This window comes from Corvus brachyrhynchos, unplaced genomic scaffold (genome assembly GCF_000691975.1).
Source record: "Corvus brachyrhynchos isolate BGI_N302 unplaced genomic scaffold, ASM69197v1 scaffold239, whole genome shotgun sequence".
Taxonomy (NCBI): domain Eukaryota; kingdom Metazoa; phylum Chordata; class Aves; order Passeriformes; family Corvidae; genus Corvus; species Corvus brachyrhynchos.
This window is the reverse complement of record NW_008246057.1, coordinates 1,572,172-1,599,364: the sequence shown is the minus strand read 5'-3', so window position 1 is coordinate 1,599,364 and position 27,193 is coordinate 1,572,172. Positions and strand designations below refer to the sequence as shown.

Genomic DNA, 27,193 nt, shown 5'->3' with positions numbered 1-27,193 from the left:
ATTGTTTTGAGCTGACTGTCAGAAAGAATTTAATATAATCTGGTAAAAGGGAGAATGCCCACTGTACTTAATGCAGAGTGAGGAGGCATTGATAGTTAGGGCCAGATTTCACTAGTTTTGCTCACATGGGTGAGTACGTCATTTATCAGGTGGGTCCTCTCCCTTCTGTGGTTTTAATTCCCATTCATATTCTGACATGTTCTCTTTCTTACAAATATCTATCTATATCCATCTTCCAACCTTGGAGAAAACACTGTGGTCTTAGATCCAGGGACTAGTGTGCCTGAAGTCAAGCTGGAAGGATATAAAAGAGGTCCCTCAGATAGTTCTCACTTTTTCTTGGAAGTTTCATGAGGAGATTTTGAGGACAGGTCTGGTGGGGAAACTGTTGGTAGCAAGTGAATATGAACTTATTACTTGTATGGGTAGAGAAAAAAGTTATTCAGGTGTACAGTACAGCTATTTGAGCATAAGTATGTTCTCTTTTTCTCATGGACTCCTATATTTAAAGGATTCCTGCTCAGAACCAGAAAATCTACCTTTTCCTGCTAGAAAAATATCAAGGATATGTCCTTCCCTTTCACCTTTTCAGCTAAGTTTTCCTCCACATTTTTTGCAATAGGACAGAATTACCCAGCACTTTACTTCATGGGACTTTTCACTGATTGAAGGAAACAAATTTGCTTCGGAACTTGGGTTTGGATTTGGTTTTGTTTTGTTTTTCTGGTAGAAAAGCCAGACTTCAAATCGCAAAGCAATATAAAAAATTGTAACAAAGTTAGAAAATCACAAGGGTAACTTAATAGGGTGACTTAAGTGTAACTTAATAGGGTAAAATAAACATAACAGAAATTTTAAATTAAAAGGAAAAGATGCAAGTAAATGCAATAATAAGACACAGACTTCCCTATTTTCAATGTAATTGCATTTATGGGAGTATGGGGTAACAGAAAGCAGAAAGTTGCCAGGCAACCATCTGTTAAAGGACAAATCTTCATCCAACTTTCCAGTAATTCTGCATTTAGATAACAAAAAATTATTCTGGTTTATCCAGATGATCTATCAATGTTGAGTGTGTTTGAACATGTATGGGGTCCCAGTTCATTATATAATGAGAAAGAAAATCTGAGAAAAGCAATATACAGCTAAGTACAACTGACATGGAATGGGACTGGAAGACTCAACAAGAATATTTATCTGGCTATATTCCAGACTCTAGATCTGAGATCACCAGTACATTATAATTACCTCAGTTCTTTCCGGGGCAGTGTGGTTAACACAGGACTGAAAAAAAAGTCATCCTCAATTGCCATTTACAAGCCCTTTTTTTTCCTCACTACTCCATCTTTTCACTCACTCTTTTACTTTTCAGTGTAGCAGTGTAATTAGTTACACTGAGAAGATCTACATTTCACTTAACCCAGCAATGCAAGACCTTCTGAGCAATAAAGCGAACTATGAGTGCATAAATACTGTTGGTTACTTTGTCATTAATGTGGGACAGGCCACCTTGAAAGAATTACACATCTGTATATCAGGGGCATCATCTCTTGTCTGTAATTTATCATTACAATTAATACAATTTTTCTAGAGTAGGATCACATGTTTCCTCCCTTCTTCCACAAACTATTTCTTCCTCTCAAACAGTTGCATCTTTCCCTTCTGCCCTCCCAAGAATCTTGGAGAAAACAGGCTTTAATAGCAAATCCTGGGGCCAGAGTAGCCCAGTGCTGTCTCTCTGACAGCTCTCCTGATAATGCTGTGGTAATGGGAACTATCTGGTGATGAAAGTTTCCAGGAGGTCTCACTGCCTTTGACATGCTGGTGTGCTATCCATGCAGTCTGTCTTGTGTAGTCCTCAATGCTGCAAGTCTTCACATTGTGTAGGACCAGCCTTCCTGAAATAGAGCTCTTATCGCAGAACTGAACTGAGAAATTAGGTGTCAAATCTGTAAAAAGTTAATGGATGTAAAGAAGAAGACACAGCCTCCAGGACAAGAGTTTGTTTCTGTGGAAGCTTTGTAAAACATGGCTTAGATCTGTAGTGAGAACCTAAGCAGTTAAAAAAAAATTGTAACTCACAGATACAGATCAGAGGAGTATGGAGAAAGCACTTTAGTAAGGTACCACACAAATAGGACAACTATATCTACATATGAGGCTAAGAAATAAATGGGTCGAGAAAGGGAAATATTTTCTTTCTCCCAGAAGACCTAGATAGTATTTTGAACTTAAGTGGACAATATCTTTGTTCATAGAGAATGCCAAAATAAATATTTGAGAGCTGCTTATCTTTAATCTCATGCAAGTAAATGAAAGGCAGACCTTCTGTTCTTTTCTCGGCATCTCAGGGAACAAAGATTCTCTTTGCTACCATGAAATATTTTGAAACAGATCTTCAAAAATACTTAAACAGTTATAAAGAAAATACATACTTCCTTTGAGATATTAACTTGTATTCTGCATCTTGACCATAGGATTAGTTCTAGATGGTTTCTTGTGAATATTCTAAAGGTTGAATTATAACTTCTGGGATTTTCTTGGTGCTGTGATAATTTCACTTCTTATTCCAGGAGATCTGCATAATCACATTTCTTGGCAGGGTCCCATAGAAGTTGCAGATTTGACTTGCTGCTGCACAAGGCTAGCAGCCTTGGATCACCTTACATTTTTTAATTGGATTTAACCTGGTTTTCCTTACTTGTGACTGAAGGAGGAGAAGAAAGGTTTTCTAAAGAAATATCACAGAGGAATAGTGTGGCCAGCAGGATGTCCCCCTGCACTCAGCAATGGTGAAGCCACACTTCAAATCCCACATTCAGTTTTGAGCCTCTCACTACAAGAAAGACATTGAGGTGCTGGAGCATGTCCAGAGAAGGGCAATGGAGCTGGGGAAGGGTGTGGAGCACAAGTCTGATGAGGAGCAGCTGAGGGAGCTGGGGATGTTCAGCCTGGAGAAAAGGAGGCTCAGGATAGAACTTACTGTTCTCTACAGCTGCCTGAAAGGAGCTGTAGCCAGGTGGAAGTCAGTGTCTTCTCCCAGGTACCAAGGGATAGGGCAGAAAGAAATGACCTCAAGTTGCACCAGAGGTGGTTTAGATTGGATAGCAGGAAAAATTTCTTCACTGAAAGCGTGGTCAAGCGTTGGGACAGACTGTTTAAGGAAGTGTTTGAGTCACTCTCCCTGGAGGTATTTAAAAGACCTGTTTGATCTTGGTGCTTGCTGAAGACCTGCATAGGCATGTAAAGTAATGTGTTCTGTTGCCTGAGAATAATCCAGCTTTAGCCCAGCTCCTTTTTTTTACAACCCTACTGCCTGCGGAGACACTTCAAGCTTCAGTTTTGCCTGAGCAGGCCAAAACTGATCCAGTTAAGCAATGTGGAAAAGAGGTTGCTTAGAGCCTGAGTTCAAAGTCAAGACAGAATTATCATGAAATATTAATACAGACAAAAAGTCAGAGAAGAAATGGTACAGCACAGGTGGCACTGTAGTTCTGACAGTCACATTCTTTATGTTCTTGTATTTATGCTTTGAATTTTTATGTAAATAAGCGGGTTTTTTCTGTGCATTTGATTTGGTTGTGTATTTAATTTTTTATGTTACCAAAGTCTGTATAAACTGAAAGCCTGCCAATTACAGTTATAAAAGTTGCAACAGAATGAAAGTGTTAGTGCTTAGGAGATTTCATAACTGTCTGTTTGCCTTCCATAGCTATTTTCTGCTGGAAAAATTACAGACACCAGAGTAGCCAAGCTGAAGGAACAGTACACCCGGCTGCATAAGGCTGTGATAAGGTATAATATTCCTTTTTAAACATTCAGTAGCCAAAGCATTATGTTTTTAAAGTAATTTTCTGCTCATGCTGAAGCCTTAAATTATCATTTAAGGCTTTCTTACAGTTGGAGTTCATAAACAGGAATCCAGAACACAAGGCTGAAAACCAGTGTTATTTAATAGGAAATTTCAAGGTAATTTGGGATACTTAAATACTTGTTTTAACAACATCTTTGTTTCTAATAAAAACATAATAATATTGGGAATGGACATACAGACTGCAACAGACAATTTGCAAGTTTAAAATAAATATGTATTTGAAGATCATGTAGCCAGAATTTTAATATATGAAAAGACTGACTTGCTGAGCTGACATCATAGAGAGCAACCGAAGAAGCTAAAGGTTCATTTCTAAGAAGGAAAATTAAACTGTCATTCCTAAATAGGTGTGAATTTACCCTCTGAGAATATTGACAGTCACATTAGACAGATAATAGATTTTGATTAGAAGCTTAAGCTTCGAAGTCTAAGTGAAATTTGGAAATTAGGTGTAGCAGTTGTGAGCCTGCCCTGCACCAGTACATCCTGGAAAGAGAAAAGAGATCATGCTCATGGCCTGATGCCAGGCTTGGGCAGGGCATATGTGGGTGGAAGGAGAGAAATAGAGAGGGACAAAGTGGGACACAATACTACACTGTAGCAGGTGTCCCAGGGTGTCCCAGAACAGAGCAGTCCTACTGAAAATATGGCAATACTACTGTAGTATTTATGAATAATAATTTTTATATTACAGCATACCTGTAATCATTAAAATCAGCATCATGATAATCCTGTCACATTTTTGTGATACATACCATAATTTCCACTGTATTAACAATATTTTATCCCACTTTCACTGACACTCCACATCAAAACCTTTATGGCAATTCTGTCATTGAAGCTAAAGCCTAATTTAAGTATTCTAAACCTAATTCAGGTTATACCTGCTTATTTGGGATTTGCTGTGCATCCTGGCAATCTGAATAGCAACAAGTTCTAAGTAATGTAAAGTAATTTAAAAAGGGTTCCCAAAATACTGAAATAATAATATTTCTTGAGGATATCTGAGTTTTCTAATTTTGTCTTAATAAAATGGGGAATTGGAATATGGCTCTGACTCTGGGAAATGTCATCTGACTTTATTTTAGATTACTGAGATAGCAAATCTTTCTGAGAAGACAAATTAAAAACAGCATTACTAAATCAGTTCGGGTTCCTAGAAAATACAAAAATACTTTTCTAACTGCTCAGATCAAACATATTATGTGAGGTTTGGATTAATTGATTGCTAAGGTTTCTACCATACCGGTGTTCACTGAGCTGAAGCAGAAATCCAGTAGCTGCTAATTAGTGGATTTTTAGCCAGTGTTAGTTTGAAAACTGTCTTTCATTGGAAAAATGCAAACATATTGCTACATGTTTTATGTATTTATACAATATTCTTTTATATGGGACATTCATTTTTGTAAAGGCAATCTCTTTGTGTGTATAGCAAGTGGAATATGGCCTCAGTGTAAGCAGGACTCAGCTGTCTTTTCTGTCACACTTAAAACTACCCTTAACAGCATGCACCAAAAGCATGAAAATGTTAGGTGGTAGATTACATCTCTCATTCTTTCCATCATTCTCACAGGAGTATGAAATGGCCTTCTGTAAGAGAGTGGATCAGAGAGAATTGTGTCACATTCTTTATTAGATGTAGTCATGTGTCAAAGCAAAACACCAATGTGTGAACACGCACTAATTCCCATGGATATATTTCTCCTACTGCTAAAAGAAAGCAAGTGAAATCAATTACCCAAAATCTATCATGATTTCTAGTATATTTTAAGGACATCAAAAGTGGGGTTCAGACATCAAAAGTGAGATTCACTTGTCCATATGTTAACATCAGTGGACATGCTCATCTGAACGAGGTACCAAGGGTCCCTTAACAGTCAATAGAAAGAAATAGGGACCAAACACTTCCTCCTTATACAGACATCCGCAAGGGGCTGGTTTTCCCCATCAGCTGTAAGCACTGTCCTGGTGGGAAGTGCAATATGTGTGTATGTTCTCCTTCTGCAAAGAACCCTTCACAGAATCAATACTGGTTTTAACTGTTAGTTCTTCACCCTAACATGTGCAGTACAGTTCTGTGCATCAAGAACTTATTTTTTTCACCCTTCCTAATTCAATTCCTTTCCTAATTAATGCCCCTCTGTCCTAGTGTTGTTGCAATTCCATGTTAAGACAAATGACACAGGAGGAGGTCTTCAAGCTGTGTGTGTTTTCTTCTTTCCTTTGTTAGCATATAAAAATCTCAAGGAGAAAGCCTTATACATCTTAAGCAGCACAGTTCCCTGTGACATCTGTGCCAAACTATTGCAACTGATCTTTCTGATACACAATACAAATTTGTCTAATATGTGAATGCAATTAGTCTCTGTGCAGGTAGTTTCCAAGGCTGTTGCCAGTGTACACAGAGCTGTAAGTGTATAGTGCAGTCCTCTGTTTAGTGGCAAATAGTCCTTTATTTCTTGCTTTCAGTTTGGCATAATCTGGCATTCTGAAATGCTGAAAGATGTCACTTGGCAGATAACATCTTTGATACTTTTCTTCAAAGTCTTAAGTGCTTTTGAATTTACGTTTGTTGAGAACAGGCTGTCATCCCACTGTGGTGCTGTCTCAACCATCCGCTTTGCAGTAAGGCTGCATCTAAAGTTGAAGTATCTGAGCTTGTATTTGGCCCCTGCAGACCCTTTTAGTCACTCAATTATGTGGCCTTGTTGTAGATTTTATTTATATTATCTCAATTTAGAAACCTAGTATGAATTTCTGATAACCCAAACTAGAATATACTCAGGTAATAATGAAGAATCATTGGCAGATTGGGAATCTTATTTTCTTAAGCCTCTGCTAAATTAATAATTATTTCACAAATTCAAAAGCTGCCACATCAGACTGCACAAACCTACTTTTGTAGTCATGTCATTCTATATGTGTACATTGTGTAGATGTGCAGTTATTTCTTCATTGTTATCAATTAAATTTAAATCAACACATGAAAAAATACCATTGGCATCTGTAGAGAGAAAAATCTAGATTCAACACTCAATTCTTGTTTCTGTTTTTCTTTTTTTTTAAATTATCTTGAAGAAAATCAATACTAAGAATTTTCTTTTTATTAATTCGCTTATGTGTTTATGTAACTACATGTAAAATGTATGTGTTAAGAAAGAACTGTTTGAAATTGTGTATTACTACAACCAATTGTATTTTCTCCTACAACTGCATAAATTCTGTTAGATTTAAAGAAGATTTAAATATCATACAGAATGCAGTGTTAATAACTCAGTTTATTTTTCCCTTAGTGTATGTGTGTAAATACATCACACATGAAATTATTTGTTCATTTTAAAGGCACACTGTTTTCTGTTGAAGTCTGTGGTTTTCTTATTTTCTAGTTTAGAAAAAGGAAGTGGTTATCTGGGGAGAAATGTTGCATGAATCAAAACCTTTTCGGCTACATTATTTCGACTATGTTTTTGCAGTATAGTCAGTTTTATATTTTGTATTTTTATCACCATTTTACCATCTCAACTCTATTCTTTATATGATATGTAATTTTGTTTTTCTGTCTAAGCCATAAATGTCAAATTTGAGCCAAAATTTATGTCTAGAGTTTCTCAATATGGGAAATTCTAAGTTCCTTTGTTTTTAAAAAGAAATTAAATCGCACTATATTTTTGATTAGTAAAAGGTAAGTGATAGAGTTCTTTCTTCTTCTACATAATTGTGACTAATTTTAGCATGCCATTATATAAAAATCATAATGTAGTAATACTGAGGAGGCATGCACAATGATTTCTATAGCACAAAGCATAGGCTTATGTGTGGTGCATTGTATATGAATTTTCATACTGTAGTTCCCTTTAAGAGTTTTCCATAATAATCTATGTATTTTGCTAACAGCCTTTAGGATATTTTTCAGCTGTCACCACACAAGTTCATAAGTATATTATGAATACCAGTCTCCTGACACTGACTGGAGCTAGTTTGTTGTTTCTGTGGAGCTACACTTTGGTAATACAAGTCAGATCAGATCACTGATCATTGATCTACAGGCTTCCACAGATGCCCACAAATGTATTTTTGGCTTGTGTATCATTACATGAGTTATTTCAGACCTTGGTAGCACTACAGCAGTAGTAAGATGTAATTCATCACTGGGTAGATGTCTCAGTGTTTATTAAGAAAGTTGTCATATAGACCAGACTGGGCTTTGTCCTGGTGAATACTTCACCATTATAGGTCTCCACACTGAATCAGATCTAGCTTTTGGCACTTCTTAGGATAAAATGGATTCCCTGTCTCTTAATTTGTGTCTAGGAAGTGCTAGAAAGATAAATTTAACTAAGTAACCATCTGTCATCTGGTTAAAATTAGATGAGATGAATCTCACTCCAGCTCTAGGTATGCAGAAAAAAATCCCTGAGACCAGATTCCACTGCTCTCATGTCACCATAGGATGATTCAGGTTCGAGCAGAACTTAGGAGGTCCAACCTCCTCTCCAAGGCAGGGTCACCTAGGAGGTCAGACAAGATTATTCAGATCTTAATTCTATCTCATCTTGAAAATCTTGAATTAAATATTGTAGGTATGTAAAGAAGTATAAATACAAAACTTGTGCTTCTCATTGACTAGTTCTAAGTTTGTCTATTTAATGTAGTTTACAGGAGTCTGAGACCCAGCTGTTGCAGGAAGCCAAACTCCTGAGTGCAGAACTGGAACAATGTGAACTGGAAAAAGCAGAACAGTTCCCCGATGAAGCTTCCAGCGAAGCTTCCCAAATAAGGCAACAACTTCTTAGCTGCCGAAGTGAATACAATGTTGTTAAAGGAAGAGTGTATGAAAATCGGTTGAAGGTGGAATGGTAGGTGAAAGTGGTCAAATGCTGCTAATTTCATCATAGCTAATCTAGAAAGATGATAACATGGAATAAAATTCAATCTCCTTTACATTTTACACGGCCACATTTCTTGATGGCTGTTGTTAAATGAATTGCCACAAACTTTCCCCAGTAACAGCAACATGGCAGCGATGAATAAATTTACCATGGTGAGAGATTTGTAGATAGTTTTAAATTTAGAACATGGTATGGTGTCCTTTAAAATGCTGTTTAAAGTTTACTACATTGCATGAATAATATTTAGGGAGGCAAAATCAACATGAACAATTCTAGTCTAGGACACCTTCAATACCAGTGTTTAAAGTGTCTCAGAGACCTGTTGGCTTGGATTTTATGGAACAATATCATAAATAGACCCAGTGCTATTTTTAACATTAGTAGCACAGTACATTCAAGTTTTTCTGTTCAGGTATTCAAAGGGGAAGAAATACTTGTATCTTCTAATGTCAGAAAAATTATAAATTTGCTGTGAGAGGAGTGAAATCTTAACATTTCTTTGTAAGGACAACAGTCCAGAATTAGCTTGGTATTGTATACATTTCAATTATCTTCATATTTTATAGCAAAATTACAAACAGAAGTATTGCATTTGTAAAAAAATATGTACCTAGGCAGATGAAATCAGATTTTTATTTTGTGGGGGGCTTTCTATTTTTACCCATCTTCAATCCAGCTGTAGTGTCATTGGTGTGTGTATGATACAAACACGCAATGTCAGCATCTCAGCAGTTAAGATTATTATTCTGGAAGGAAATCAGGAACACTGTACACATTGCATGGAACAGATTTTTCTGGCAATTCTTTCTTGATTTTTTTCTGTTTTTTTAGAGCCAAGTGTTTGCTCTAAGAGAAAAAGAAACTTGAGAATGAAGCAAATTGGGAGTGGGAAAGAAACATGGAAAGCATCTGGAAAAAATTATTTGCTATGAGATAACTAAGAAACATGAAATTTCCTGAAATAATTATTAAATACAGAATTTATTGCAATTTCCAAGAAGTCCAGAAATGAGGTCTTCAAAAGTATTATGCTTTTTAACTGTTTGCCCTCATATCTTATGAGCATTTTTTACTGGTTTTGCATCAATTTTCAAAAAAATTATATGTTTAGGGAATATTTTCCCATTCTCTATTTTCTACCTCTAGTCAAAAGTAGAATTCTATTCTATACAAAGTGCAGTGTAGGTATTATTTCAATTACCCTTGAACATTTACTGGATTAATCTTTATATACAAACTGAATGTCTTGAAGATTAAAAATCCACTTTTTGGGTCAGTCATGCTGTAAAAAATGTTCCTTCACTGTAGTAAGAAACTTATGTCTTATGTATTGCCTGGGATCAAACCCAGCTGTACAGTCTGACAGGAGGTGCATTATCTAATGGACACCAAAAGTGCAGCCCCAACCACTCGTGATGTGGGGATTTCATGAGCCAAATACAGTCCTCTGTGTTTGGGAATCCTCAGTTGACCCCTGTTCCTTTGAACTTCTCCCATCTCCTCCAGAACAAACTTCTGACATTGCAACATGCTGGGCGATGAGTTCCACAGATTAACTATGTAAGAACTGCCACCTCCTTGCTTTTCTTAACCCGACTCCTACAGTTTCATTTAGTGCCCTGTAGTTCTTGTATTGGATGAGACAATGAACATCTGATCCTGTCCTCATTTTCACTGTTGCAGAATTGTTTGATAGATCTCTTTTGTACAACCCCTTCCCCTTTAATCTGTTGATTTTTCAAACTTGGGAGCTACAGATTATTTAATTGTTCCTTGTTTGGAATCTGTTTCATGCCTGATGGTAGTATTGGGTCTTATGCATGTTGCGGGTGTGAAGTGAGAAGGATGTACCTTGGTTATGTGAGGATTTGCTTACTGGGAGAGAAATTCCAGAAATATTCAAGAAACTATACTGATTTTGAGTTGGGCTAGTGTAGCATGAACAGGATTAGCACAATATGTCTGAGGAATGGTTGAGTGAATGTAGTGGAGAAATGAGAAATGGACTGTGAAGAAAACCAGATAATGGGTATGAATACATGTTTGTAATGAAGGGATGAGTTTGGTGCCTGTGAAAGACAGTGAAAATTAATGTCCAGAATAGGTGAGTAGCAGGTGATCTAATAGTCACACTGATATAAAATGAAGATCTATATGCTTGTGGTTTTATCCAAAGAATAAAGCAACATTTTCTGAAGTATCTGTGTGCATGGACAATGTCACAGACAGAGGGGAGGGAAGCTGCATGGAAGGATATTAGCAGTTTGCTGTTAGGTCGCTGCTTGGTTTCCTTCATTTCTCAGGATAAAAAGTCATGGTCCAACCTCTCTTGGCCCTTGATCTCTCTGGAACAGAGTTTTCCTTGTTGTCCAACTGTGTTAATACAGTCCCAGCTGTACTTGGCACTTACAAGTGAATTTTGCCTTGGGAATTATGACTAATGGCTGTTCAGTCTGAAAACAAACATGTTGTTTATTTACCTTTGCATGTATAGCAGGCAGGGAACACGGAGGGGAAAAGGTTTTGAAGGGATTATCTGTGTCTCTTATCTACGGCTTTATCCTTTTTTTAGAATGTCTACTCAGACCTACTGCTCAGCTGTAAGTGAGAAATCTAATCTTCTTTCCCTGGTTCTGCAGATCTCTGTTCCCCTGTTTCTGTAAACCTTTCTTTCTCTGAAGCATCCCTCTTATCTCTGATACCTTTGTTTCCTGCTTTAATTCACTTTCTCTGATAGCTAAGAGTACTTAGCACCTTTTTTGCACTCAGATTCAAATCTGACAACAATGACATTTCTCTCTTGTGGAGTCATACAGATATGCCGTAACTTTAGCAAACGTGTCAAGGTCCCTTACTATTCCATACTCTTCTATCCCTATTTCATTTCTTATTTGCTTGCCTCTGTAAACAATTTTTACCAGACCTTTTTTAACAGCTGAAGGCGATATTTCACCTTCTGTTTTAATTCTTTATTGTTCCAGTGAATAGTCAACATTCCCAGAATAAATTTAAATTGCTTTCAGCATTGTAGTATCATCAGGGTTTCAGGAATGTTGTGACTTTTTTCGTAGTTTGAATAGGTACATGAGGTATTCAGAAACCTCTCTGACACACTTCAGCTGTCAGGGAAGTCACCCTGAGGGTGACTGCATGGATGGGGTGTGTTCCCACTGTAGATATGTGCCTCCTCATCCAGTTTGTGCCCTGTTCTGCCATATGGATGTACTGGGCTCACTGCTGGTGTGTCTGCCTGAGAGCTCAGCACACAGGGAGAACAAGGGTTGGAAGGATTTTACTGAGCTTATCAAGCTTGGGCCACTATCCCAAAGTCAGAGTTGACTCTGGGAGTATTCTTCCTGTCAATAACTACTTGGCAAGGGTAATAAAGTAAAAGGAAAAACAGTCATCTCCACTCAGTTCTGCTAAAATTGCATTCAGAGCCATGAAATGTTTTCATATAATTGATAAGAAGCCCCAGTAAGTAAGAATATAGAGCAAAAAAGCAAATTAGCAGAACAAGAAGGAAAGAATCAGTGATCAGCAAGGATTTGTTCTGGCTTGAGAAGACATTTCATTTTAATGTTCATATGAGGCTTGGAGTTCTGGTTTAGGAGACAATAGAAAGAAGAGCTGCTTTTCTTTATTACACAATGATATCAACAGTAGTTTATTGTTGAGAAATAATAAATATTAAATCTAAATCTATCATCTAAACAATTAATTTAAAATAAAGCAATTAATTTGTACTAAATTTATCTATAACAAGAGTTTGTGAGATTAAAGGTCCCTGATGCTTGAAAACAATTTTGTTTGAAAGCCTAGGTCCAATCTCCAGCTCTCACGATGATTTGTGCAGGTAACAAAATGGCTCATCACTGAAGTACTCTGTGCAACTGCATGGAAGTCAGGACTGCAAAACTGACTTTGTCCTTGTAGGAGCATTGCAAATAAGGAAAACTATTTCAATACTTGTAATTATTTCTGTATTAGTCACTCAAAAATTAAAAAGTGAAAATTTAAGCTTTTGTCCATAGCTTCTCTCATAAAGAATTACACGCCATAAGTAAAATAAATATAGTCACAGCTGAAATTGTTATCAGCTGGTCTTGTGACTGCATTCTCTGGTACCTACAAACTAATTACAGCTCAGAGCCTTACAGGAAGCTCATGCTGGCAGCTTGTCAGCTGTGATAACTTCTACCTGTGGTCACTAGTTTTTAGTTGTGAGGTGCCAAACACCTTCTATGGTTTTCCAAGCAATCCCAGCTGTGAGACAGAGTAGCTGAAGGAGTTCACTTTCTTGCCTGATGGGACTTTGAATGATAATAGCGTTGTGGTTATTTCGTGAGCTGAGGAAGTGAAGTGGACCTCTGTTGACCGCTGCCACTGCATTTCTTAATCTCTCTGTCTTAATTTTTTTATTTCTGTGTCAGCTTGCAGCTGTAAATGTCTCTCAGGGAAAAATCTGGAATGTATTTTTTATTAATGGCCCTATTTTCCAACTTCCTTTTTTTAACTCATTACATCTGCATCTATGACAACTTTTCATGTACAATGCTGTTATTAGGCTTCATGAAAACAAGAAGTGCAATGTTAGAAACATCTGCACACATTAATGCTTAAACTTAAGAGGTTCATCTTCTTTCCATTGTGTGTGTTCTTAGAGGTATAATAATGATAATAATAAAATCCACGATGTTGAAAAATACATCCATCAGGGAAGAGCTATAAAATAATGGGAAATTTAAATGCCTAATGCCAGTTGCAGCTGTTTCGTTTGTTGTTGTGATTCATGTCTAAGTAAAACAGTCATGGGGTCGTTATCCATATAACACAGATTAAAAGATTCAAATGCTAAATTGAAAGACCAAAATTTCTCTGCTTATCTTACATTATGCTTCTGTGTTCATCTATTAAATCAGAGACTAAACTTAAACTCTTTGAAGAATCTAATTTGATTTCAAAATGTGTGTTAATAATCCTGCCTCCCCTTTAGAGTCCACAGAGAGATGTAGGTTATCTTTGACTGGTAATTTATATCATCCTAAAACAGTCACCTGGGATGTCAGATGACCTGCCCTTTGGGGTCCCAGTTTTTATCCCTGACAGTAAGGAAGCCCAGGGTGTTAGCTTAGGGCTGCCTGTCTGACTTCTGGGTATGCGCAACTGGATCAAACTCATTGCTCAAAAGAGAGAGATTTAACTTCTTTCTTTTTACCCATTTTTTCTTTTCACACTTCCACTGTTTTTGTGTGGAAGCAGTTGGTCAGCTGGCTATTTAGCTAGCTTGGTCCTTGCAGTTCACTGTTGCCTTTGTTTATGTCACGGAAAATGAGGTGTTCAAATCATTTTGCTTTTGCTGGATGGAGAAGTCTTTGTTGTGAAACTGGAATGGCTCCACAGGAATCTGTCCTCATGAGTGAGGAATGTGACAAAATGAAAACAGTGTCAACTTTGCTCTCCTTCCTCATCTTTGGTATTGCTCTTTTGATCATCCAGCGTGAGATGAAAGAGGGCACAGCATGGACTAACCACAAGCCATGTAGTACCTCTTTAATCATTTTGCACAGGACTGATTTAATAATATTTTGTAGCAGTCAAACAGTTACAGGTATTTGTGCAAAGTAGATGTCCATTATCCTTAGTGTGATTATGCCAGTCCCAAGGAATTCAACTTGGGGTACTGCCAAATGGGTTTGGAATATGATTTTGGAATTTTTTTTAAATCAATTTTATCAATTGATAAAATTGATTAAAAAAATTATCAAAAATTATCAATTTTGGTGGACGTTTGATTTAAATTCAACTTTTTTCTTTAAAAGATTTTGTTTTGCAAACTCGTTCACTCTGTGAGTGTTCAAACACTGGCATTCAAATTAGTTTTTAGATTTTACCAGTCCCTGTAGAGGCATACTTGTACTCTGCCCATACAAATATCATGCATGCTGTATATCAACAGCATCTACTCTGCATCTATTTTCTCTTTGCTCTTCATCTGAGCCAGAGCTTCTTATTCATGGGATAGATTTTGTTTTGATTTGTTTTGTTTTGTTTATATTGCAATGCCACCAACCCAGTTCTCTTTTTTAAAAATTATTTCCTTTCCTTAACTGGAAATATGTTGCCTAAGACTTCCAGGTATAAGCTTCACTCCTTTTGTTGGAGGATTCAAATGTAAGAAGGAGTTTATTGAGAGGGTGGGGGTGATGGAGTAGGGGAGAGAACCTTAAATCAGCACTGCTAAAGGGTTGAGCATAAGGTCCTAGGGATGGTCCTCCATGAGGTCAGCTGCTGGGAGACTGATCTCTCTTCCCATGACCACACACTTTCTGAAACCTGAACCACCATCACCGTGCAAAATCTTACACTGCTGCTGGAAGGTTTCAGAAGAAAAAAAAGAAATAACAATCAGCTGCCTCTTTTCTGTATCAGCCACATTATGAGGTAACTGTATTAGCTGCTTTGGGTGGGTGGGGCTGCCCAGGAGTCCCTTGCCACTGTTTACAGCTCCAAGTGACACAACTGTTTTATGGAAGTTTGTCCCCTTCTCTTAATGTTTCCCTAATTTAAAGAGTTATTTATTCTACCAGACTGCCTTGGATCTCAACAAAACTTGACCAGCACATACTCCCACTGGAGTTATAAAAACAAATTTAAGCACTGAAGTTAGTTCTTTGCTATACCTGGGACAGAGGATTTGTCTGTTCCACCTATTTCTTAGCAGCAATCTTTACTTTTTTATAGACTGAGACTCTGAAATGTCATTGTAGGTACCAATTACATTGCAGGAACCTGCCTCCTTGTTCCCAGTGAATAGCAGAGTGACTCAGTTCAGTTCAGTTTGGTTGTGATGGCATACAGACTGCTGTAGCCCATTTACCTACTATAGGTGTAGACCTGTCCTGTGCATGCACTGGGGATGTACAGATGTACCTTCAGTAGGGATAATCTTTTGCATTTGGCAGTATTTACCTACCTGCTACCAAGAAGCTCCCTACTGTAAATCCAACAAGCTTGTTGGTATAACTCCCTTTTTTTAATCATTCCTTCATCCTTCTCAGGGCAGTGTAACTAAACATCCACAAGATCTAAGAGCTTTCCTATTTTTTCCTTTCCTCCTTCTTCACTTCTTTAGCATCTGTCCCTATTGTTGCCTGAAATTAAATTGCAATTTAGTTTTGGATATAGGTTAAGATCACTGTGGCTATTCAATTTAGTTTTCTACCATACTCCTTTGACTTAGCCTATAACCGCTGCCACTTTTCAGGAATTTTTTTTCACAGGATCCAGTCCAGATGTGAGGAGCTTCACTAATGGTTGTCTGAAGAGTAAATGTGTATGTGAAAACATTCATAGGAAGAAGGTTTCTCATAGCAACTGCACTTTCTTTGATATGTGATGTTTTTGTGGCTATTTATTACCCAACTCCTCTTTCCTTTTGCCACATTTCTATGTCAACATTGTGTTTTGAGGTTGGGAGGAACTGTGGGTATAGGGTGCCACTAGTAAAAGGCAAGGTTGAGTGAGGAATGAATGCACCCCTGCAGGTGGTCAGACTAAGAAAAATCAGGTTTAAATGTTTAGATGTGTGCACTGTAGAAAAAGATGTGTGCACCTCCATACATGCACTCAGTCCTTCAGGACCCCTTCAGCTACCAGTCAGCAAACTTCCTTTAAATCTGAGCACCTTTCATGATAATTCACTGTGTGTTTTAGTCTAACACAGGATAGGCTTTCATACTTTCTTACCATTTACTATATTACAGTAATGGTTATTATATTACTAATACATTTAGTTCTGCTTTGATTTTTACTGTAGTTTGCGAGAAGAAAAAAAGCTTCTGGAAAATGAATATGAAAGAATGTTAAAAGAAAAGGTAAGTACAAAACATGAGAAAAGCAATGTTTTATGTTATGTCATCTAACATATAAAAACATCACTGAAAATGTTTTCACAGGATGTATTTTTAGAGTTTATTTAAAATAGGATACATAGAAAAACAGATTTTAAAAGAAGCAGATTTTATAGGCTATATTATATCATTCTGTTTTGATAACTCTAGGGCAAGCAATAAATAACTGATTCAGAAAAGATCTGGATTTTTTTGTTTACTCAAGAAAATATTTACTATATTCAGCAAATGGATACTCCATGTAAAGATAGCTGCAGGTTTTTGGTTCTAAAATGTGAACATGAAAAATACCTTTGCAGTCATAAATCCTGAGGAATATATGTGGCTTTGTTGAAATTAACATTCTGATAGTATTGATAGAAGAAACACACATCTGGTAAAAAAATTACATTTCATATCTTGTCACTAAAAATGTTATCATCACTCAATGTTAGTGAGTCTGTGTTGTCAGAAGCCTGCAAAATGTAAAAGGGAAAATACAATTAATCTGGACTTTTACTTGATTTTTAAAGAAAGACGATAGAATTAAACAGTTGAAAGAAAATTGTGATGAGCTCAGCAAAGAAGTAATCCAGAGGAAAGCAGAAATTGATTCGATAAAAGAAGCTGTTTCATCCAAGGAAAAGCTGATATTAACAGATGAGGAAGAAATGGAAAAGCTTCAGGAGACGCAGACTTATTTAAAAGTAACACAAAATTAATTGTGCCTATATATCTGTGAGTGCATGTGTGTGTATAGGGGTACATGTTTTGTCCAAAAGAGCAGTGAATCTTCTTGATGTTGTTTGTCATTCCAAATTCATTATGTCATTACATTAAATATCAGACCATTTTTCAATAGGCATGAAACATGCTGCTGTGCCATATCCTTATTACTCCTTTAGGAAGTAATAATAGTCATGGTTTTGATTAAAAAGTGGTTTCTATAAAGACATCTTAGCTATGTTGTGTTATTGTAGGCTGCTCAGATTACAGTTTGTACAGATTTATGCTGGGAATTAAAAACATACTTGGGTCTACTTCTTTCCATTATATAAATAGCATTGTAAGATGTATTAATAATATTCAAGCATAATTTCTATCTTGAAGACACACTAAAACTGTAAATATCGATGTTTACTTTCAAAAGTAGCAGCTACACTTCTCTGGGACAAACTCAAGTAATTCAAAAACATATTTCCTACCGATTTTCACAGCAGTTCTAAGTGAATATTACTGCTATGATAACTCATCAGATTTTGAGGCTATTAATCAAACCTTTCTGTTTTATCACTAGGCTGAGCTAGTTAGAATCCTTGGTGTTCCAAAGCAACTTGCAAAAGAAACTGAGAAGTTGAATCAGAAAAAAATGTATGTTTTTAATAAATAATTCTATATACATTAATATGTATATGTATGACTTCTTCTCATCCCTTGGTTATAAAAAAGATTGAGGATAGTTGTTGATTAAAGTTAGGATCAACATTTAAACTAACACTTCCACAGCTGCCAGTGTGGCCTGAGCTACAAACCCCTTCTCCCTTGGTCCTTCTGTACCTGCTGTTGTGTCACAGGTGCTTTGCTGTAAGGTCCTGACATGAATTGCAGTCTCTAACACTTGATCAGGGGAAATGTAAGCCAGCAGACAGCCTTTTCTTTCTCTCTCCTGTGAAGCTGGGGTTCTTCTCCTCTGAAGCATGGCATGTGCTGTTTTCTGTAAGTGTAAAATCAAATTAGCGCTGTGCAGTTTCAGCCGCATCACTCACAGATCCCAGCAATCCAGTTGCCATCCAGATGAATGATGGGGTTTGTACCATTTGTGCACAGGGTTACACTGAAGTTTTTGTATCTCCTGCTTCCAATCCCTATTTGTAATACAGAAACTGTTCAACTGCGTTAAATTTCTCAGGTTTAAAACTTGTGTGATGGTTTTCTTCTACATTTTCCTCACTACTCTGCTTAATGCAACTCTGCCATCATAAATCTAAGTTTGCCCTATTGTGTTACAGAGAAGCAATTTCTAAAACCTACATTGTGCAGGTGGCTATTAATGAAATATTTAAATGAGTCTTTATATTTGTGTCATATTGCAGAATAGACTAACCAGATTTCCCAGTCTCAGGAAGAATATTTAGAGGTGTCACACCCATGTACCTAGTAATGTTGACAGAAATCAGCTTACTAGAACTCTTTTTAATACTTTCATGGTGCTAAGCTGTCAGTTAACCCTATGGCTAGCTGCAATTTTATTTTTGGACTATACTGGAATTTGAAGGTTTTCACTGTCTGCTTTTAAACATATATTGTTGTGAAATTATTTTGTGTGTCCACAGAAACTGGCAACTTACATTTTGTCTTTTAAATATGCATGTGGAAAAGTTAACCCTTACTGCTTTGTTAAAATATATCCATAGCGATGCAGAGAAGAAGAATGAAGCCCTAAATGACCAAATAGAAGAATTGAATAGAACCCTGAAAGCCACTGAAAGAAGGATTGAAGAGATTTTGCAAGAAAGAGAAGATGTAATGAAGGAATTGGATGAGAGACAAACTTTGATAGCAAACAATGAACGAGAATGCATGACTTTGACAAAATTACTAGAAATGAGCACAGAGAAGGAATTAGCTGTCCTATCAGAGAGGTTAGAGTAAGAGACATGAGCCACATAGAAAGAGTGAATGTTTCTCTGTTCTCAAAAGTCCATTTCTTTTTTCTGTTTTATTGCTTCTATTTTCAAGCTTTATGCTGCAACCAGTGAAAATCAGAAATGATCAGGCTTGGTACTGACTTCAGAAATGTTTACATAAAAATTTGGAATCTGGAATCTAGAATCTGGCTTGAAGAAGAACATGAAAAAGCATAAGCATTTGATTAAATGCTGTGAGATTTTGCTCTTAAAGTGAAATATTTTAGAGGGTTTCTCTCTTTAGTGCACATAGTTTCTTTCCTGCATAACCCACTGAAAGCAAATTGAAGAAGAAAAAATATGTCAGTATTTTCATTTTCAAATGAGGATCATAGATATCTGTGCTCACGTACTCCTGAATTTCAGTGGAGATTGGTTAATCATCTCTTTAACAGTCCCTTCAATTATGATTTTATATTTACTTGGTAAAGTAATATAAACTGTTAGTTTGAAGGCAAGCATCAAATAATTCCTCCTTTGCAGAGGGGGATGTATAGTTGTAATTCTGGCCATATGCTCAGCAACAATGCTTTTGCCTTTCAAGCTTTGTATTAAAGGCCCATGGCATCTTATTTGGAAATGTTCCATCAGACTAAAAAATATGTTTTCTTCTTCCATATGTATTAGTTTCCCTGGAATTTTTAACACATTTAGGACAGACTGTGAGACCTCACCGACATAATTAGGGTCTTATAATTGATTATAGTTATAAAAATGCAACTTTTTAGTGTGATTTTTGTCAGTAGTTTACGAGTTTGTCTCGCTGCTGAGCCATAGTGATGAGGTATGCAAAACCCATTAAAATAGTAGTGCCTGTTTACATATATGTCTTGATTAGGTTACCTGTTTCTAAAATTCTGTATCTATCTATATAGACAAATTCTGGAAAATAATTTAAATAAATGTATCTTGGAGAACAAAAAGCAACAAGATATTCTCAGTCACCATCAAACACAGAAAGATAGAGAATTGAAACATTTAAAAAAGTTGGAGTTACAACTGAAAGGGATTTGTGATTCCTTGGAACGAGATAAGGCAAAGCATAAAAGACTCAAATCAGAGGTCTGTATGAATGCATTGATCATAAAGATTGTAAATGTTCTTGTAAGAAATACTTCTATGAAATCTCTTGACAGTCCTAATAGGGGAAAGGGGGGAAGACTGCTGTTTCACCTTCCTCATTTTCCTCTTGCTTTAGTATTTTACCCATTCCTCTTTCAATAATGCTTTACTCTTTTCTGTTTTACTTAGTTTTTTGACTATAGTAGTTTAAAGGGAAGTATCATTCTGCTTGTGTATTCAAAGCATCTTCTTTCTTTTCTGCTTCCAATTCTTTCTTAAAAATTTACTTTGTCTATAAATGTTTTATATTTTCTTCCTCTCACCACTAGTTCTTCCATTCTCTCTTTCTTATATATATTTTCTCCTGTACTTGCTCCGTGTTTAGTCTAGATTCTGAGTCATATAAAATTAATCTTGTTTAGTCAGGTGAATATTTTTTCACAGAACTTGTTGTTTCCTACCTTGACACTGTCCTTGAAATTTTTCTTGGTCCTTCTGAGCAATTCAGGGCAGAAAAGAGTCTTACATAATTTCAAAGTTTTAAAAAATAACTATATGTACCAAAACTCATATATACTTAGCTTTGCTATTTAAACAACTCCAAATATTACTTGGTAATATTTAATATTATTAAACAATTTTTTTTGTCTCCCTTGAAATTCCTTCTCAATTCATGTGCGTATTACCTAGTAATATAAGCTCACCTGGGAGGTGGGAGGAAAGCTCTCTAACTACACAACAGAGATTTGGATTGAATTTCCTGAAATAATGATTAAAGAGCTGACTCATATTCCAGACTTTGATCTTAAAGCTTAAAGAGTTTCTGTTCAGTATGAGCTAAGAGAATCTGGGAGATGGTATTTTTTCTTGTGCTCCCATTGAGGAGATGTTTCTGGATGAAGAACCACAATTGTTCAAAAACATGTAAAGCTAAAATCAAATGCCGTAACTCACCAACAGCTGTGGTTAGAGTCCACAGTCTGGGGTGAGATCCAAACCCTTCTCAGCCCAATTCCTTCACCCTGTGGAAGGACAAGACCTTGTATGTGTCTTACAAATAGTATCATCATGAGGAGTAGGGGAAAGGGAATGCCACGGGATACAGAAGTGGCATTCTAATCAGGATTTTACTCCAGCAGCTGCAGGATACTGCTCTAATGCAAACAGGCCACAGCAACAGAGTTGTTTTAGCCCATCCTCCCATGCTCAGTGTTTTCTCTGATTCCTTTCCGGGCTCTGTTAGAAGAGCAGATGTGAAATCACTGCTCCTATGCAGCGTGGTGAATTCAAGTGCAGCACTGCAGTAAGGCAGAGTCAAGTGGCAAACTTGATTCTGCTTGGCTTTTGCTATATTGGGACAATTTTAATTTGTAAGACTTGGGAGCACACCTAGCAAAAGTTAAAAAACAGTATTTTAAGTAGATAAAATTTCTTTAACTACTTAAACCCCCAGATTTACATTTATTCATTGTGATTCAAAGTGGAAAAATCACAAGAATTAATTGTTTGTATAAATATGTGATTGCAGAAGCAGCAGTACATCAGTGTGGTTCCCCAAATTTCTTCTTTTGAATCATATGCTAAGTGCAGAATGACTGACTTGTAGAATAAGGAAATTACAGGAACACTTCCTTCAAATGTGTTTTTCCTGTTAGTAAGTTGTGAAAGGTCAGCTATTGCTAAATGCTGACATTGTGTGTGAAAGAGAACTGCTGCTCCTCTCCATGTGGGCCTTCTCCTTGGGCAGGCCAACACAGAGACAGCCAAAAGTGCCTAAGTTGAGCCCTGTCTTACATGAACAAAAGTCCTTAATGGATTAAAGATGTTTATATGAGCTTTTTGCTTTTACACCGGAAAAGTGGTAACTAATATATGCTCCACATAAAAGCTATTTTTGCTCCCACCACAAGAGCAAAAGTCACTTTCTTAGGACAAGCTTTACTGATCTTTTAGTAAACCTAAGTCAAATCAAATCTCAGAGCTGGGAGCTGCTACCAAAGTAACTCCACACTTTGACATTTACTGTGTCTCTTGTTCCCCTTTCCCTTCATGCAAATGAACAGCATTTAATTTTACAATATTATCACAGAAGTGAAAATCACAACTGCAAAACATTTATTTCTCAGTATTGATTTATAGTGTTTTGAACTCTAACATCTGATTGAGATCTGAGCAAGATATCACAGAGTTGGGTGTATTATCTTTGAATATCTTCCAGGTGTTGTTAAATGTAATTTTTCCCCACCCATATGAATTACAGATTAGAACTAGAATCATTTGGATTGGAAGGGACTTTTAAAGGTCATTTTATCCAAACCCCTGCTATAGGCAGGGACACCTTAATCTAGATCAGGTTAGTCACACCTCTGTCCAACCTGGCCTTAAATGTTTGCAGCATTGGGGCATCAACCACCTCTCTGGGCAACTTGTGCCAGTGTTTCACTACCCTTGTTGAAGAAAATTCTTCCTTATATCTAATCGTCCCTCTTTTTGTAAAAAATTAATTCCCCTTGTCCTATCACAGCAGATCCTGCTAAAATGTTTGTCCCCATCAATTACAGAGAGGCAACATACGCCTGCATAATTAGCCTAATGCATTTATTTCTTATTTGCTTATAGCCATAAAGAATTTTTAAGTGAAGTTAGTCACAGTGAGACCAAAACAACTTTTTGTCTTAGAAATTATATCATGTAAGTAGTTGTAGTGAGATTGATCAGATATGTTTTAATATGTATTTCTTCACATAATTAATGTTAAAATCTGATTGAATAAATGAATTTTCCCATAATGAAAAATAATACATAAATGTTTGTGTTGTTAGATTTGGCTTTCTAGAGCCTAATGAAAATCCTACTGTAGTGGCAAAAAGAAAAAAATGTGATATCCATTCTACATAGATGCGAACTATTTTTTTTCCTTTAGTAAGATCAAAATTTCACTCTGAAAATCCTCTGTGAATTTAGAAGGTGACAGTTTCATATACTCTCTTTGTGATTATTGGTTTTTTAATGACAGTTTAGTTGCTGAAAACCATAACCCTTCTAAATTTGTGAAGTTTAGTGTTCCTAGTTCTTGAAAGAAAAATTTTAGAAACTCCAATAAGTGGCAGAGGAACTCTACTCAATGAAGCATTCTTGTGCTAGCTATTACAATAGGAAAGGAAATTAATTTCTTAATTTGAGTAGCTACTTCTAATAGAGTATCTGCAGTTTACATTTTCCTCATTTTTTGTTTGCATCACTCTGTGCTTGGTTTATTTTTGTAGGCAGAAATTAACTCAAAAAAAAATGCAGTATTATTAGAAAGACGACAAGAACTGCAGAAGGAAATTGAAACGATCAAGAGAGGTTTAGCTGAACAGGTGCTGAGTCCTGCTTTTTCATATTTTTTCATTTTAACAGTTGGTTTTCTATCATGAGAATAAAGGAAAAAAGGAAAGGGTGTTTCTAGCTGCAGCTTTCTGGTGAGAAAATGCGTTAGTATTTGCTCAATTTTAAAGAACAGTCATCTTTCATTTTAAAAAATTTTTTTTGGTGTTACTGGCCATATACTAGAAGGTAGAAAGCAAATCTACTTTCTAGTTTTAGTCTTTATGAATGTTGTTAATGACACTGCAGCTAGAAATATGTTGTTATATATTTCCTTTGGATATGGAACCGTGTCTTGTTGCAACAACAAAAATTCAGCATTTGTACATTATGATTTTTCATCTTCACAGTTCTGTCATTTGTGGATGTCTGTCTGTACTCAGGACAGCCATATGGACTGTGGAAATGCAGATATCTGCATTACGAGAGCATTAGTACTTGCCACTACATAAATGACTTTATAAGAAGCAATCTATCTCAGGCATACATTCTTAAGATCAAGCCTCCTTGTCTTCTTACCCTTATATCCATTTTCTTTATGTGTTTTGTTTGAATTCATTAACATTATCAGGTGGGAATCAGCTTCTATTTGGATACATATGCATTCCAGTACCTACATGTCACTCTTTGGGATACGTAAGTTGTGTGCCATAGTCAGTGGAGCCTAGGAAGCTTCCATTCACCTCCTCCTGAGGATCTGACACTGAACTTACTTAAAGATTATATAGCTATAAAGATCCATTGTGTCAATGGACCACAGCTGAAAGATGTTAGACTGAAGAACAGAAATGCTCCTAGGTGATAATGTATTTTGAAATGTTATTATAGGGATTGTGCATGGTGTTTTAAAGCAATAATTTATTATGTTTTTAAAGCTATGTAGTCTGTTTACATTGCAGATAAACCCAAAGTATTTCCAGCTTTGGGTTTGCCAACACTGATGCATTGTTGCATTAGGATTTAAATTTCATGTTCTTTAGGAAATGATATCAGATATGGATGCCCGTGTGTTGGAAGAATGCATTGCTGAAGAATGCTTGCTTTTTAAAGAGCAGGAAAAATGCAGAAATGAGTTATCCACACTTACACATCTGACTTGGCTCAGAGCTGATGAGAAGCAACTGAAATGCAGGAATGTTCAGAAAGCCAAGGTAAAAAATTGCATATTTGGAAGGCTGTTCAAAAGTATAAGCTGGTATAGGGAGAAATTAAACTACCAGTGAGGGGAGCCCTGTGGTCTCATTTCCCACCCTAGCTTTGAAGTTCCATCAGAACACTGGAAGCTCACAATACTGGGGTGTTTTATCGGCAATTTGTGGTGCAGTGCAGTATGTTAAAATATCACTCCATAATTGAAACAAGGTATTGAAAGGACATTTAGAGAGTGTCCAAAGGAGGGCAACAAAGATGGTAAAGGGCCTTGAGGGGAAGCTGGGTGAGGAGCAGCTGAGGGCACTTGGTCTGTTCAGCCTGGAGGAGACTGAGGGGAGACCTCATTGCAGCTACAACTTCCTTGTGAGGAGCAGCAGAGGCGCAGACACTGATCTCTTCTCTGTGGTGACCAGTGACAGGACCCAAGGGAATGGCCTGAAGTTGTGTCAGGGGGGGGTTAGGGTGGATATGAGGAAATTCCCCCAGAGGGTGGTTGGGCACTGGAACAGCTCCTCAGGGCAGCAGTCACAGCACCAGCCTGACAGAGTTCAAGAAGTGTTTGGACAATGCTCTTGGGCACATGGCATGACTCTTGGGGATGGTGCTGTGCAGGGCTGGGAGTTGGGCTTGGTGGTCCTTGTGGGTCCCTTCCAAATCAGCACATTCTGTGATTCTGAGATTCTGTGATTTTCTTTCAAGCTTGTAGAATAAAATGAACAATTTGAAAGAAAGAGGCAGAAAAGCAGATAACCTCACCTGAGATTCTCAGAAGTAAAACTATGTGGTTTATTTTACAAATATATGAACCTTAGAAGATAAACTGAACTACTACTCATTCCCAGGAGAGGCAGAAATTTCTATTTTCCTGTTACATTTCAAGGCATAAATAATTATATTGATTTAGAGAAAGAGGGAAAGAAAACTTTTCCTATGACTAGTCTTTGTATTTGCTACCTGCATTTTGCTGGCATGACATGTGCTGTGATGTCACATAGAATTTACTAAATACCAAATTTCTATATGGGAACAAGGTATTTATGTTTCCAAAATGTATGTCTGTATTCAGATAAATTAGATAAGCGACTGTTCTACCATCTTGGGAAACTCTGACTGTCTATAAAAATAAACGTCAGGCTTTGTACCTTCAATAAAAATCAGTCCATAAACAAATAAAACAACTAAAATAATACAAATTCAGGAACACACAGGCAAGCCCAAAGTTGCAACCCATCATCCGCCAGCTTTCCCTAATACCACTCTCCTCCTCCTGATACCACTGGGAGGGAAGAAAAGGCCTGTCCATCTAAGATTGATGGCCTATGCTATGAGGACTGAACACAACTGGAATCAAAAGTCCAGAGACTTAACAGAACCCGATTCTGCTCAAACATCAGTGATTGCTTAAAAGTCAGAATGGAGTAAAAAAGAAATTTTATTTGTAAAGGTGCAGTTTCAATGGTTCATACGCCAAATAATTATATTGTGATGGAATTGACAGGCTGATCAGTAGAAACAGTGGAACTCCAGATATAGGGAACTAAGCATTTAAGATGCAGCATCGGATTATCTACATTGCTAATAGTAATTGTAAGCTTAATATAAATGGAAAAACTGTGCTTTTTAATGTTGTTTTTTATGTAATAAAAACATTTCATTATAATAAGAAAAAGTTCTTATGAAGTCCCCTCACGGTCTTTTTCTTATCTAAGAGTTGTCCTGGGTAATTTCTTCAAAGACATTTCTTTACTATATCTAAAGTGCTCACTAAATATTTTTTAAATTTCAGATTCAACTCCAAAGTGTTGTTAAGGAACTAAAAAGAAAGGATCGTGAACTAATCACCTGTAAAAAGATGAAAAAAGAAAACCAAAAAGAGTAAGAAAATAATAACAATACATGATCTAAAAAAAGTCTTCTAAAGCAACTTTTATCCAGGTAATGTATGCATAAAATGCTAACAATTATTTCTTTCACACATCTCATTTCTTCAGACTCCAAGGATTTGCTACAATGTTTGACCTTATGCAAACTGAAAAGGAAAACTGTATACAATTGATGCGTACTGCTCAGTGGAAAGCAAGGGAAGCTGAAAACCGGGTAAAATTGCTAGAAAATAGAATAGAAAATTTAAGGAATGCTGTTGCAAACAAGGAAAGGTGAGTTTACAGTACACTGTAGTTCACAATTATAGAAATGTAAGATTGGAAAAAATCTTAGGAGAGAATCTATTCCATCTTCAATTATGTCCATATCATCCTTGATAGTTAT

General features: G+C 36.6%; 1 protein-coding gene across 2 annotated transcripts in view; it reads left to right on the top strand.

Annotated features, from left to right (window-relative positions):
• The window catches only part of CCDC146 (coiled-coil domain containing 146), a 68,911-nt gene that overhangs the window by 28,451 nt on the left and 13,267 nt on the right, over nucleotides 1-27,193 (top strand). The window contains exons 3-13 of one of the 2 annotated variants that reach the window (XM_008642554.2): nucleotides 3,713-3,795; nucleotides 8,527-8,730; nucleotides 16,583-16,640; nucleotides 17,189-17,362; nucleotides 17,953-18,026; nucleotides 19,070-19,297; nucleotides 20,218-20,404; nucleotides 23,671-23,766; nucleotides 24,754-24,924; nucleotides 26,712-26,800; nucleotides 26,917-27,081. In XM_008642554.2, coding sequence (XP_008640776.1) covers nucleotides 3,713-3,795; nucleotides 8,527-8,730; nucleotides 16,583-16,640; nucleotides 17,189-17,362; nucleotides 17,953-18,026; nucleotides 19,070-19,297; nucleotides 20,218-20,404; nucleotides 23,671-23,766; nucleotides 24,754-24,924; nucleotides 26,712-26,800; nucleotides 26,917-27,081 — 1,529 coding nt within the window. The remainder of the gene's footprint in view (nucleotides 1-3,712; nucleotides 3,796-8,526; nucleotides 8,731-16,582; nucleotides 16,641-17,188; nucleotides 17,363-17,952; nucleotides 18,027-19,069; nucleotides 19,298-20,217; nucleotides 20,405-23,670; nucleotides 23,767-24,753; nucleotides 24,925-26,711; nucleotides 26,801-26,916; nucleotides 27,082-27,193) is intronic. The other variant, XM_017745941.1, reaches the window with a different exon arrangement.